General features: G+C 41.4%; 1 protein-coding gene across 13 annotated transcripts in view; it reads right to left on the reverse strand.

Annotated features, from left to right (window-relative positions):
* The window catches only part of FARP2 (FERM, ARH/RhoGEF and pleckstrin domain protein 2), a 147,364-nt gene that overhangs the window by 93,676 nt on the left and 39,454 nt on the right, over positions 1-14,234 (reverse strand). For all 13 annotated transcript variants that reach the window (XR_008891063.1, XR_008891062.1, XR_008891064.1 and 10 more), the window contains 2 exons: positions 11,281-11,385; positions 2,381-2,423 (listed from right to left, as the gene is read on the reverse strand). Coding sequence is in view for 9 of the 13 variants with exons in the window: in XM_056564720.1 (XP_056420695.1) it covers positions 2,381-2,423; positions 11,281-11,385 (148 nt within the window). In the remaining 4 variants the exon portion in view is untranslated. The remainder of the gene's footprint in view (positions 1-2,380; positions 2,424-11,280; positions 11,386-14,234) is intronic.

Consider the following 14,234-nt stretch of genomic DNA (forward strand, 5'->3'; position numbering starts at 1 on the left):
ACATCTCTATATAAAAACACTTTTTTCTGATTTTGGTTGAACCATTGGGTGGTGTTCACGAAAAGTGGTGTAGGTGAATGTCTTTTTACTCCATTAATTTATGTGGTGGAAACTGTGTACTTGCCCCAAATTTATTACACGGTGCAGATCACATTTCTTACTTCTATACTCTACTTTGTATGATGCTTTCTCTGCAACTTTTTAAATTACTTTTTAATCTGTGTGACAAATGTGCCACTTTTTAATAATGCTGTCCATAGTAAGTTTGTAAACCAAGTGAGGGCTGGTGTAGATTTGCGTCAAACAAGTCGCACATGATAAATTCCTGACCACTGCATATCATCAACTGAAATCATAACTTGGTATTTGGGATGTCCTGATACCGATCCTGGTATCAGGACAGATGCTGGACATTGTCCCGATACCTGATCCGATACATGCCGCCTGCACTCTCCACTCCCGAGCTGTGCAGTGTGCTCAGCAGCTGAGTGCACATCATAGCCAGGACCCGCATTAACCCTTTAGATGCTGCGATCAAAGTTGATTGCCTCATCTAAAAGTCCTGCCGGTTTGCTCAGGGATGGCCATGGCAGGCATTAGCAAAGGAGCGCCGATAACACTGATCAATACTATGCTATGGCATAGCATTGATCAGTATGCAATCTACAGATTGTATGTAATAGTCCCCTATGGGAAATAAAAAGTGGGGGAAAAATGTGTAAAAAAATAAATACGGTAAATAATAAATGTGAAATAACCCCAATAAAAAAAAAATCAAACACTCTTTTCAAAATGTTTAATAAAAAAAATTATATATATATATATATATATATACATACAGCAAAAGGAGAAATAAAAGCCAGGTCCATATAATAGTTTGGAATCATTAGTGCTGGCCAACTTATTCTTTGTATTTGTATGTATATGTATATATATATATATATATATATATATATATATATATATATATATATATATATATTATATATTATATAAAAGCCCTTTCTCTTATAAAAAAAAAACAACACTTTCTCCCATTAAAGAAAAAAAACCCTGTCACATGACATTGAAAAAAGTATTGGTAAATGTACGTCCTGGTGAGGTGGTACTTAACGCACCAGGATGTACATTTACGTCCTGTGCATAACCGCGGGCATCGGAGCGATGCCCGTGTCATGCGCTGCTGATCCCGGCTGCTGATCGCAGCCAGGGACCCGCCGGCAATGGACGACGCCCGCGATCTCGTGGGCGTCCGCCATTAACCCCTCAGGTGCCGGGATCAATACAGATCCCGGCATCTGCGGCAGTGCGCGATTTGAATGAACGATCGGATCGCCCGCAGCGCTGCTGCGGGGATCCGATCATTCATAACGCCGCACGGAGGTCCCCTCTCTTGCCTCCGTCCGGCTCCCGGCGTCTCCTGCTCTGGTCTGTGATCGAGCAGACCAGAGCAGAAGATGACCGATAATACTGATCTGTTCTATGTCCTATACATAGAACAGATCAGTATTAGCAATCATGGTATTGCTATGAATAGTCCCCTATGGGGACTATTCAAGTGTAAAAAAAAATGTCAAAAAATGTAAAAGCAAAAAAAAAAGGGAAAAATCCCCTCCCCCAATAAAAAAGTAAAACGTCAGTTTTTTCCTATTTTACCCCCAAAAAGCGGAAAAATAAAAAAGTTAGAGGTCATCAAAATAAAGGGATTATAAACGTACTAATTTGGTTTAAAAGATTGTGATTTTTTTTAAGCGCAACAATAATATAAAAGTATGTAATAATGGGTATCATTTTAATCGTATTGACCCTCAGAATAAAGAACACACGTCATTTTTACCATAAATTGTACGGCGTGAAAACGAAACCTTCCAAAATTAGCAAAATTGCGTTTTTTCGTTTTAATTTCCCCACAAAAATAGTGTTTTTTGGTTGCGCCATACATTTTATGATATAATGAGTGATGTCATTACAAAGGACAACTGGTCGCGCAAAAAACAAGCCCTCATACTAGTCTGTGGATGAAAATATAAAAGAGTTATGATTTTTAGAAGGCGAGGAGGAAAAAATGAAAACGTAAAAATTTAATTGTCTGAGTCCTTAAGGCCAAAATGGGCTGAGTCCTTAAGGGGTTAAACAGTATCGGTACTCGTACTCTGTCTTAAAAAAATGGTATCGGGCCATCCCTACTTGGTCTGTCCTTTTTTTTTTTTAAATATTCTAAATCAAAAGTTGCAATGAAAAGTCTCTAAACAGCATTTGAGACAAACTGTGCGACAAATTTACCCCACAAAACCAGGGTAAAGCAAATGAAAACTTTTCCCCATTTTCTCCCCTAATAAAAAAAAAAAAGGAAAAAAAGAAGAAGAATACTGAAACTTACTGCGCAGCTGCTTGTTCACGAATTTTAGCGGCTCCAACCACACCTAAAATAGGAAAATATTGAAGAGTTGACTTTTTATGGGCATTCTGGAAGTTATATTATAACAATTAGGAGCAGAATTCATGGGTGGATCTGGTAACGCACAGTCACTTGTTTTACTGTTCCAGTTTTGTAAACCACATTCCAAACATCAATGCAACAGTCACATGTGATTCCTCTATAAACTGCAGGAGGAGAGCCACAGAAGAGATTCCTCCCCCAAACACATTTCTGACATTTTGTGCCTACAGATGTGTTTTCTGGCTGAAACCCAGACGGGATCAAGGAATAATGTCAAAATTGATTCCTGACAAACACGGCTGATGCTTGTGTTACTAGTCTGTCAGGCTTCCATTGCCTTTTGGTAGTCTTTAGTTGGCAGTTAATATGCCTTTATTTTACATTGGTATCTATTTAAGATACAAGATGGATTGGGCATCCCCAAGACTCCACAGCACTGCCACTCATCTTGGTAGGGGATAATGCAAAGGTTCAGATAAAAAAAAATGTAACATGACCTTTCCTGGGAAAAGGAAGTGGAATAGACTACCATTAACGATCACAGGCGCTGCACAGTTGGCACAACATAAAATACAAAATAATACAAAAAGCATGTGTTAGGATGAGTGCTTTAGGTGATCCACCGGGCCAACTCGGCAACCCAATTTGATATAATTTGTGGAGGCATAATACTCCCAAATTGGCTGATGCAGCCAAATAATACCTAAATCTAATTTTCAGCACCCATGATACTCATTGGGATTCAAACTACTGCTTCAGCAATTGTATCGACCAGCTTGAAGTACATTTCTTCATGCCAAACATCAGACCCCGGGGGGTACATTTTAAAGGGGTTGTATGAGGATTTTTTAAACCCACCCCCCCCCCCCCCCCCCAAACATATATATACCGGCTTGTCCTGATCCAACGTAGCTGCAGCTCCCAGCCCTCTTGGTTACTTCCTGGTTGGTGACGATGTGCTGCCCCCGCAGGACGTGCCCTATTTAGCCAATCACTTACTCGGGAGACATGGCTGCAGCCAGAGATTGGCTCAGCGGGGCAGTTCCATCATATTTCCATCACCAATGAGGAAATAGTACATAGAAGCTTGAGAACAGGCTGTGTATATTATATATATATATATATATATATATATATATATATATATATATATATATCTTTTTTTTTTTAACCCCAGCTAAATATACATTTTTTTATTCCCAGATAACCCCTTTACAAAGTTAACATTGTATTGCAACATTGTATTGCAAACTCTGGGTTACAATGTACACTGATCCCTCAACTTACAATGGCCTCAACATACAATAGTTTCTGGACCATTGTAACTTGAAACCAGACTCAACATACAAAACTACGGACAGTCCAGCTCTGCGAAACATGTCACAACTGGAGGAACTGACCAATCAGAATGGGCATTTTACTGGTAAATCACCTGTATTACTGAAGTGCATGCACTGACTGCCATCTGGTAGCGCCCCCTACAGTACAGGGAGGAACTACAAGTTCTGTACTACTCCTTACCTGTGCCAGGGTTAGTTACTCCTTTGGACACCAAGTAAGGGCGGCTCCATTTGGGACACTGTTTGCACTGTATAGGACCCTGAAGAAGCTCCTGTCCTCTACATAAACCATTGTTTCCCAACCAGGGTGCCTCCAGCTGTTGCAAAACTACAACTCCCAGCATGCCCGGACCGCCAACGGCTGTCCGGGCATGCTGGGAGTTGTAGTTTTGCAACAGCTGGAGGCACCCTGGTTGGGAAACACTGACATAGACAGTGATTTACAGCTCCCAGCAGATCTTTCTTACTTTTATATGTAAGGATTTGCTTTATCTATATTAGTTATCTACTTATTTTTCTTTAATCCTCACTTTTTCCTATTTTTGGATGACATTTTGTGGCTTCAGAACCAATTACCAGGTTTCTATAGAGTTCTGGTCTCAACATACAATGGTTTCAACATACAATGGTCATCCTGGAACCAATTAATATTGTAACTTGAGGGACCACTGTATTGCAAACTCTGGGTTTGTAGTAAAAAAAAAATTCCCAAGAAAACGATAAGCTCTATAAGGGGCGATTCCTAAAAGAAATGGCTAGTTATTGACTTCCGCCTAAAGGGCTGCATTAACATCTGCCAAACGTTTCCTTCAGCGTAGAGAATGAACGGCCATTGTAGGAATACTGTCCTGCAAGAGTAGGCACATTTTCGGGTGAATGGGATGATAGATTGTTCTCATTACAGACAAATGCTGGACAAAAATCTACTCCTTTCTGCCAAAACTTCACTAAAGAACAATTTATCTCTTAAGAGGACATAATAAAATACTACCTCTGGCAAAATAAGTGTCCCTGTCTGACCCATATGAAGATCTTAGGGGGAGATTTATCAAAACCTGTGCAGAGGAAAAGTTGACCAGTTGCCCATAGCAACCAATCAGATCGCTTCTTTCATTTTGCAGAGGCCTTGTGAAAAATGAAAGAAGAGATCTGATTGGTTGCTATGGGCAACTGGACAACTTTTCCTCTGCACAGGTTTTGATAAATCTCCCCCTTAAAGCGTACCCGTCAGATTCAACAAAAATATTTTTTTATATATATCACTCTGTACCTAACCCTGACCATCTAATTTTTATGTGTCTAGCACCTTTATTTTTTATTACACTTTTAATTTAGCTCACTAGCCTGAATTCATCTCAAAGGGAAGGGGCGTGGCCTCACTGTGCAGGTCTCCGCCCCCTCCCTCAGTATGATGTCTGCTCACATCTCCCCTAGCATTAGCAAAACTACAACTCCCAGCTTGTCCTCACGGGACACAAGCTGACAGTGAGAGGATTTTTCCTCAAGCTGTGAGCCCTGTGCTCACAGCTGTCAATCAAGAAAGTGTGTCCATGACATAGGTGATGACGCATGGACACAGCAGGACTAATATGTGTCCAAGCAGGCAGGGGGGGGGCAGTTTGGCTTTTTCAGTATGAAATACTGAAAATTCTCCAATGAAAGCTATTGTAAAACCTATTGGGTTTGCATGATTTACAACATATCAAAAGTTTTTGTATCTGGCTGTGCCCATTTAAAGGTTTATTACCATTTAAAACGTGTGAGTACACAATTAGACTACGCCACCACTTAAAGCATTACTGCCATGAAAATTACCGATTGACATGTCAAAAGTTTAGATTGGCTGGGGTCACATTACTGAAACCCCCTCTTATTGCTAGTTATAGCCAGGTTAAAAGTGCAGTAACGCGTTTCACTTCTCGGCTTGGTGTGCAGTCTGACTGATGCACTCCATAGACTATAAGGGGGACTATAAGATCCAAGCTGAGGAGTGAAATGCTTCACTTAGTTGTAACCAACGATCGTCAGGGGTCTTATAACTGAGACCCCTATCAACCTAAAATTTTGACAAGTCTGTGCTTTTAATAATCAGTGCAGATCTGATGAATGGGTCCACTCAGATAGTGGTAGGCCCCTCACCGATCATAATGACATATTTTAGTGATGTAGAAGACCCACGACAGGTCAATATTATCTGCTATTATGCCACACTAGGGAGGACCAATATTTCTATATCCCATTACCTTTATCATTCATTTTTACTATTCAATTTTTTATGTCCTTTGCTACTTGCTAACATTTAACCCCAAGTAGCAAACTCTGTAACACTTTGGGACAATACCAGGGAGAGAGTAAAGCACCAGGCACAGGCTTCATAGGGTGCGGATGCCCTTTTCAGGGTGGAAACTCTGCTGCTTAGTGTGTAAAAGGGTTTTTAGAATCAGGGAAATTTGTCCCATCCTTTATTGGACATCTTTGCCAACACAGTTGAGATGTAAAGAATTAAAGTAGATATAGCTACAAGAGAAAGATTTGTACCAATAGAAATAAACGCGATCCCGTTAAAAAGCCCCAATGACTCAGAGAACTTATTTGGAATGGGAAGTCTGTCAGATTGCGGTTGGAGACATTGCAACGTAGTAAGGAGGCCGGTGGTCTTTCTATTCCTAGTTATACTTTTTGACGTCACAGGTTCAACAGTTGAGGGGGTGGGCTCGGTACGACACTATGGTACGTACTGGTGAGTTGGTTTCGAGTAGACTAGGCAAGGTGACTCCTATTTACCTGTTGGAGATGGCTGCGCAGACTCGGCCACCTGATACACACCCCCCCCCCCACTTTTACTCTTATCAGGAAGGTGTGGACAAAATTTAAGGCTTTGCTGAGATACCCTGTATTTGTTACTTTCTCCCCTCTATGGTTTAATCCTAACCTACCTGAAGTGAGTTTGTTACCTGCTAGTACTCCTTGGATTACTCGAGGGGTGTTGTATCAATCTCAGTTGTATGATGGGCCGGTGTTGAAGTCCTTTGCTCAGCTACAGGAGGAATTTACTTTACCTCATTCTTATTTCTACCGCTATCTACAGCTGCGACATGCCCTCGAAACGCAGTCTTCTTCTGCTGAAGAGAGGACACTGGGGTAGGGGGAGGGGGGGGGGGGGGGGTTTGGGAGGGATTTTGTCTCTTTTTGGGTGAATGGGGGGTGGGGGGTTTTAGGGGAATGTTGGATTGTTTTGTATGTCTTTTCTGATTAAAAAAAAAATTCTGATAAAAAAAAAAGCCCCAATGACAGTATGAAGAAGAGATGGGTCGCATATGTTTGGCTAAATCTTTTCCATTATGTAACTTTCTTGCTCTGCTACACTGTTTCCATAACTGATTCCATCACTTCTATGGGGGTTATGGAAATAGTGAAAAGTAGTGAAACTGCATGTTTCCTTAAAGGAGCAGCAAACGGTGTAGCCAACATCAATGGAAGTTACGGAAATTGCCATCTCACTTTTCAGTCTCTGCCTGGATACGGCAGTGTGGATGCCATAAATGTCTAAGATGGGAATATCCCTTTAGCTGCAGAGTCAAATACAATGGGGACCTACAGAATAAATCATACAAATTCAATCCATCTGCCTGAGACAAAACTGTATATTTTTATATATTTTTTTATGACCATTTTACAAAAACACATCTAATAGAGTCCTATAATCCTGACACTATAATTACACCATTATATGAAGTGGTTATCTCTATTTACTTTTTACATGGTCAGATGAGGCCACTGATATGACTGTCATCTGCAATGATTTCCAGAGTTTTCACCGAGAGGGACAAAGACTCTGATGTTGTCATTATTGGGGACATAATTATACAGGGATGTCTCCAAAATCTCAAAGTTTAGTAGAACACTTTGAGAGTCCCATATAAAAATTAAAAATAAATTAATTAAAAAAGTAATAAAAAGAGATAGTATAAAGAGAAAGACAAAAAAGAGAACAAAGTGGTGCAATGGTCATTTGACACTTATATCACACATCCTAGTAAAATGAAGCGGGGCAGGAGATATGTAAAACCAACCAATCCTGCCTCCTTTCATACAGCGCCATGACTGTTGAAGGATTGGTTTGCCAGCAGATTCAAATGGACCCCATTGACTTTACTGATGGTTTCCATGAAGCTTTTAGGTATTTTTGCCAGCAAGAACAGCTCTGCTGGCAAAAATATTAGAAAGCTGGATGGAGTCTCCAAAATAACCGTATGCACTTGATCCCTATTGTGCTTGCTGAGACCATGTACATAGAAGGAACACCAGCAGCTCTGTCATGTAACCCTCGTGAGAAAAGGGTTTGTCTTGGTTATAAAGTCAGAACATGTAAAACCTGCCTCATTTTCATGCTATTTTTTCCCTTTCCCTTCATCAATTTGCTATTACTCTATGCAATACAGAAAGCATCTTTTGCTGTTGACTGTCATTAAGCATACTAATAGCTGCTGACCGATACTATCATTGCCCTTGTCATCTCAGTTATATCATGTCTTAGGCTGCGTTCACATCACGATTTCTCCATCCGACTTGAGTAAACGATTTTATAACTTAAAATCGTATGAAATCGTATATAAAGTCGGAACCACAGACCTCCATTAAAAAATCGGATCCATTACACACATCCGATTTGATCCGCATCCGATTTCACACGATTTTTGTTCGGGTCTGAAACCGGGTTTGACCCCGATTTCAGACCTGAACAAAAATCGTGTGAAATCGGATGCGCATCAAATCGGATGTGTGTAATGGATCCGATTTTGTAATGGAGGCCAATGGTTCCAACTTTATATACGATTTCATACGATTTTAAGTTATAAAATCGTTTACTCAAGTCAGATGGAGAAATCGTGATGTGAACGCAGCCTTAGAACAACCTGGTTCATTAAAGGGAACCTGACAATGAAAAGGCTGATATCATCAGACTGATAAACAGTGTTAAAAGGAAAAAAATCTGTATAGTTTTTACATATTGCTTTTTATTCAGGAACCTTTATTGAGGTTATAAAAATGTAATAACAATGTTTCTCATGGGCAGGACATCCAATGATTGACAACCCTTAGGCTATGTTCACACAGCAGAATTTCTGAATGAAATCTGCCAGAAAAATCCTACCTGGAAGTTCTGCTGCATTTGCCATTGATTTCAATGGGATTCTGGTGCACTACGCACACAGAGGAATTTACGTGGCAGATACATCTGCCACGGAAATCCTGATTCTGGCATCTGCAGAAAAAATTAACAGGTTTGTTGTTTCTGAGGATTTTGTTCGGAAATGCGTGGTCATCTATGAATATGGCGCATTTCTGAGCAGTCCTAGTGCCGGCATAACAAATAAATGTGCGGAATGTCCAACTGTGTTTTCCAAGCCTACATTCCACATATTTTCCGCTGTGTGAACATAGCCTTAGTGTATGAGCATACAGATTTATCAAACATTGTGAGAGTAAGAGTAGAGTGATTTTCCCACAGCAACCAATCACGGCTCAGCTTATGAGCTGTGGTAAAGTGAAAGCTAAGCTGTGATTGGTTGCTGTGGAAAAAAAATCACTCTACTTTTACTCTCACATAGTTTGATAAATCTGGGTCTATGGCCCTATAGAGGTTACTGTCAAGAGCTGCCCACTGGACTTGCGTTAACCTTACTAATATACTTCACACAAAAAAATGTATTTCCTTTTTATAGAAATCGTGGCTTTGTCAAAGCTGAAGCACAGGCATGAACAAAGTCCAGTAAGTAAGGGTGGGCTAGTACTCCTCTGTGCTCTCTCCTGTCTGATAGTACTCCTCTGTGCTCTCTCCTGTCTGATAGTACTCCTCTGTGCTCTCTCCTGTCTGATAGCACTCCTCTGTGCTCTCTCCTGTCTGATAGTACTCCTCTGTGCTCTCTCCTGTCTGATAGCAATCCTCTGTGCTCTCTCCTGTCTGATAGTACTCCTCTGGACTCTCTCCTGTCTGATAGTACTCCTCTGGGCTCTCTCCTGTCTGATAGGACTCCTCTGTGCTCTCTCCTGTCTGATAGGACTCCTCTGTGCTCTCTCCTGTCTGATGGGACTCCTCTGTGCTCTCTCCTGTCTGATGGGACTCCTCTGTGCTCTCTCCTGTCTGATAGGACTCCTCTGTGCTCTCTCCTGTCTGATAGGACTCCTCTGTGCTCTCTCCTGTCTAATAGTACTCCTCTGGGCTCTCTCCTGTCTGATAGGACTCCTCTGTGCTCTCTCCTGTCTGATAGCACTCCTCTGTGCTCTCTCCTGTCTGATAGGACTCCTCTGTGCTCTCTCCTGTCTGATGGGACTCCTCTGTGCTCTCTCCTGTCTGATAGGACTCCTCTGTGCTCTCTCCTGTCTGATTGGACTCCTCTGTGCTCTCTCCTGTCTGATTGGACTCCTCTGTGCTCTCTCCTGTCTGATAGCACTCCTTTGCACTCTATCCTGTCTGATCAGACTGGAGAGAGCACAGAGGAGTGCCATCAGACAGGAGAGAGCACAGAGGATTCCTATCAGACAGGAGAGAGCACAAAGCAGTCCTATTAGACAGAGGAGTGTTAGCCCCCCCCCCCCCCCCCCCCCTCACTTACTGGACTTTGTCCATGCCTGTGCTTTAGCTTGGACAAAGCCATGATTTTATAAGCCACGATTTCTATAAAAAGGAACAAAAATTTTCTTGTGAAGTATATATCCGGGCACGGTAGGCATCAAACTGATCAGTGCCCCCTGCACTACCAGCCAGTACCGCTGGTTAGTGCGGGGGGAGCAAGCTGACAGTTTCCTTTAAAATGACATGCAAAGCATCAGATACATCTCTTTTCCAGAGTTACCTTAGCATAAACCAGACATAGGCAACCTACGGCACTGCAGATGTTTTGGACTACATCTCCCATGATGCTTTGGCAGCATTTTGGCTGAAAGAGCATCATGGGAGATGTAGTCCAAAACATCTGCAGTGCTGAATGTTGCCTATTCCTGGCATAGACATATGCTACACCCATCAAAGGGACAAGAACAGAAAAGATAGAACATTTTGGGAAGAAATTCATCATTCCCTGGGTTAGGGAAGAAGAATGGCAAAAATGTGCAATTTTTATTTTTATTTTTTGTAAAGTGGGTGTATGCGCAAAAAAAAAAAAAAAAACACAAAGAAAGAAACAAACAACATAATAAAAAAAATTATGCTATTTTGTCGCTATACAGTATATACAGTATATGTACAGTGCTGCAGAATAGGTTGGTGCTGCATAGGCAATAGGAAGTAAATGTAATGCAGGTTAACATTTTATATAGCAAGTACAGGTCCACTTCTTAGTCCAGTGTCTTCCAAACAGTGTGACTCCAGAACTACAACTCCCAGCATGCCTGGACAGCCTTTGGACAACACTGTATTAGTCTAATTCGGCCAAGAAACCAGCAAACGTTCCATACAGTAAAAACTAAAACAAGTGACACTTTGGAAACTTTACATACCCATTGAGACTGTGCTGTCTGGAACTCGATGCCAAAATAGTCTGTCTCCACCACATTCAGATGAGTGAACACTTGGCTCAGCAGTGCCTGGCCCGTGGTCTTTGGCTGCAAAACACAAAACAGAGATTTGTCAGGAAACGGAGTCTAGAAATGTTGCGCTAGTTAAAATTAGAACTAGGTACCAGATTTTTTTATTTTCTTTTTATTAACATCTTTTTAACTTTTTTATTGTTTTGTTTTTTATGTAAAAACGCAGCAGTAAAGCACTTCATCAGAGCAACCTCAGTGGCTTCCACATGATACACCACATCATTGCTGCACCATTATGGGATGTCCTCTTCATAATACACCACATCATTGCCGCACCATTATGGGATGTCCTCTTCATAATACACCACATCATTGCTGCACCATTATGGGATGTCCTCTTCATAATACACCACATCATTGCTGCACCATTATGGGATGTCCTCTTCATAATACACCACATCATTGCTGCACCATTATGGGATGTCCTCTTCATAATACACCACATCATTGCCGCACCATTATGGGATGTCCTCTTCATAATACACCACATCATTGCTGCACCATTATGGGATGTCCTCTTCATAATACACCACATCATTGCTGCACCATTAGGGGATGTCCTCTTCATAATACACCACATCATTGCTGCACCATTATGGGATGTTCTCTTCATAATACACCACATCATTGCTGCACCATTATGGGATGTCCTCTTCATAATACACCACATCATTGTGGCACCATTATGGGATGTCCTCTTCATAATACACCACGTCATTGCTGCACCATTATGGGATGTCCTCTTCATAATACACCACATCATTGCTGCACCATTATGGATGTCCTCTCATAATACACCACATCATTGCTGCACCATTATGGGATGTCCTCTTCATAATACACCACATCATTGCTGCACCATTATGGGATGTCCTCTTCATAATACACCACATCATAGCTGCACCATTAGGGGATGTCCTCTTCATAATACACCACATCATTGCTGCACCATTATGGGATGTTCTCTTCATAATACACCACATCATTGCTGCACCATTATGGGATGTCCTCTTCATAATACACCACATCATTGTGGCACCCATTATGGGATGTCCTCTTCATAATACACCACGTCATTGCTGCACCATTATGGATGTCCTCTTCATAATACACCACATCATTGCCGCACCATTATGGGATGTCCTCTTCATAATACACCACATCATTGCTGCACCATTATGGGATGTCCTCTTCATAATACACCACGTCATTGCCAAACCATTATGGGATGTCCTCTTCATAATACACCACATCATTGCTGCACCATTATGGGATGTCCTCTTCATAATACACCACATCATTGCCGCACCATTATGGGATGTTCTCTTCATAATACACCACATCATTGCTGCACCATTATGGGATGTCCTCTTCATAATACACCACATCATTGTGGCACCATTATGGGATGTCCTCTTCATAATACACCACGTCATTGCTGCAACATTATGGGATGTCCTCTTCATAATACACCACATCATTGCTGCACCATTATGGGATGTCCTCTTCATAATACACCACGTCATTGCTGCACCATTATGGGATGTCCTCTTCATAATACACCACGTCATTGCTGCACCATTATGGGATGTCCTCTTCATAATACACCACATCATTGTGGCACCATTAGGGGATGTCCTCTTCATAATACACCACATCATTGCTGCACCATTATGGGATGTCCTCTTCATAATACATCACATCATTGCTGCACCATTATGGGATGTCCTCTTCATAATACACCACATCATTGTGGCACCATTAGGGGCTGTCCTCTTCATAATACACCACATCATTGCCGCACCATTATGGGATGTCCTCTTCATAATACATCACATCATTGCTGCACCATTATGGGATGTCCTCTTCATAATACACCACGTCATTGCTGCACCATTATGGGATGTCCTCTTCATAATACACCACGTCATTGCTGCACCATTATGGGATGTCCTCTTCATAATACACCACATCATTGTGGCACCATTAGGGGATGTCCTCTTCATAATACACCACATCATTGCTGCACCATTATGGGATGTCCTCTTCATAATACACCACGTCATTGCTGCACCATTATGGGATGTCCTCTTCATAATACACCACGTCATTGCTGCACCATTATGGGATGTCCTCTTCATAATACACCACATCATTGTGGCACCATTAGGGGATGTCCTCTTCATAATACACCACATCATTGCTGCACCATTATGGGATGTCCTCTTCATAATACATCACATCATTGCTGCACCATTAGGGGATGTCCTCTTCATAATACACCACATCATTGTGGCACCATTAGGGGCTGTCCTCTTCATAATACACCACATCATTGCCGCACCATTATGGGATGTCCTCTTCATAATACATCACATCATTGCTGCACCATTAGGGGCTGTGTCCCTCTTTTGCTAGCTGTATATATATAAGAACCCGGCATATAATTCAATAATCTTGTGCCAGTTGCAATTAAATTGTTACATTTTTTTAATTAAAAAATACTGTATAAAACAAAAATTATTCAGGCATGTAGACATGTAAGTAAAAATGGAACGTTCAGACAAAGAGCCACAACTGTCCCCTCTTTGGCCATCCAAAAAGTTGGGAGGAACGCTTCATTATACGTCACATCAATGCTGTACTGTTACAGGCTGTCCTCTTCATAATACACCACATCATTGCTGCACTCTTATGGGATGTCCTCTTCATAATACACCACATCATTGCTGCACCATTATGGGATGTCCTCTTCATAATACACCACGTCATTGCCGCACCATTATGGGCTGTCCTCTTCATAATACACCACGTCATTGCCGCACCATTATGGGATGTCCTCTTCATAATACACCACATCATTG

The sequence above is a fragment of the Hyla sarda genome, chromosome 3 (assembly GCF_029499605.1).
Source record: "Hyla sarda isolate aHylSar1 chromosome 3, aHylSar1.hap1, whole genome shotgun sequence".
Classification (NCBI taxonomy): domain Eukaryota; kingdom Metazoa; phylum Chordata; class Amphibia; order Anura; family Hylidae; genus Hyla; species Hyla sarda.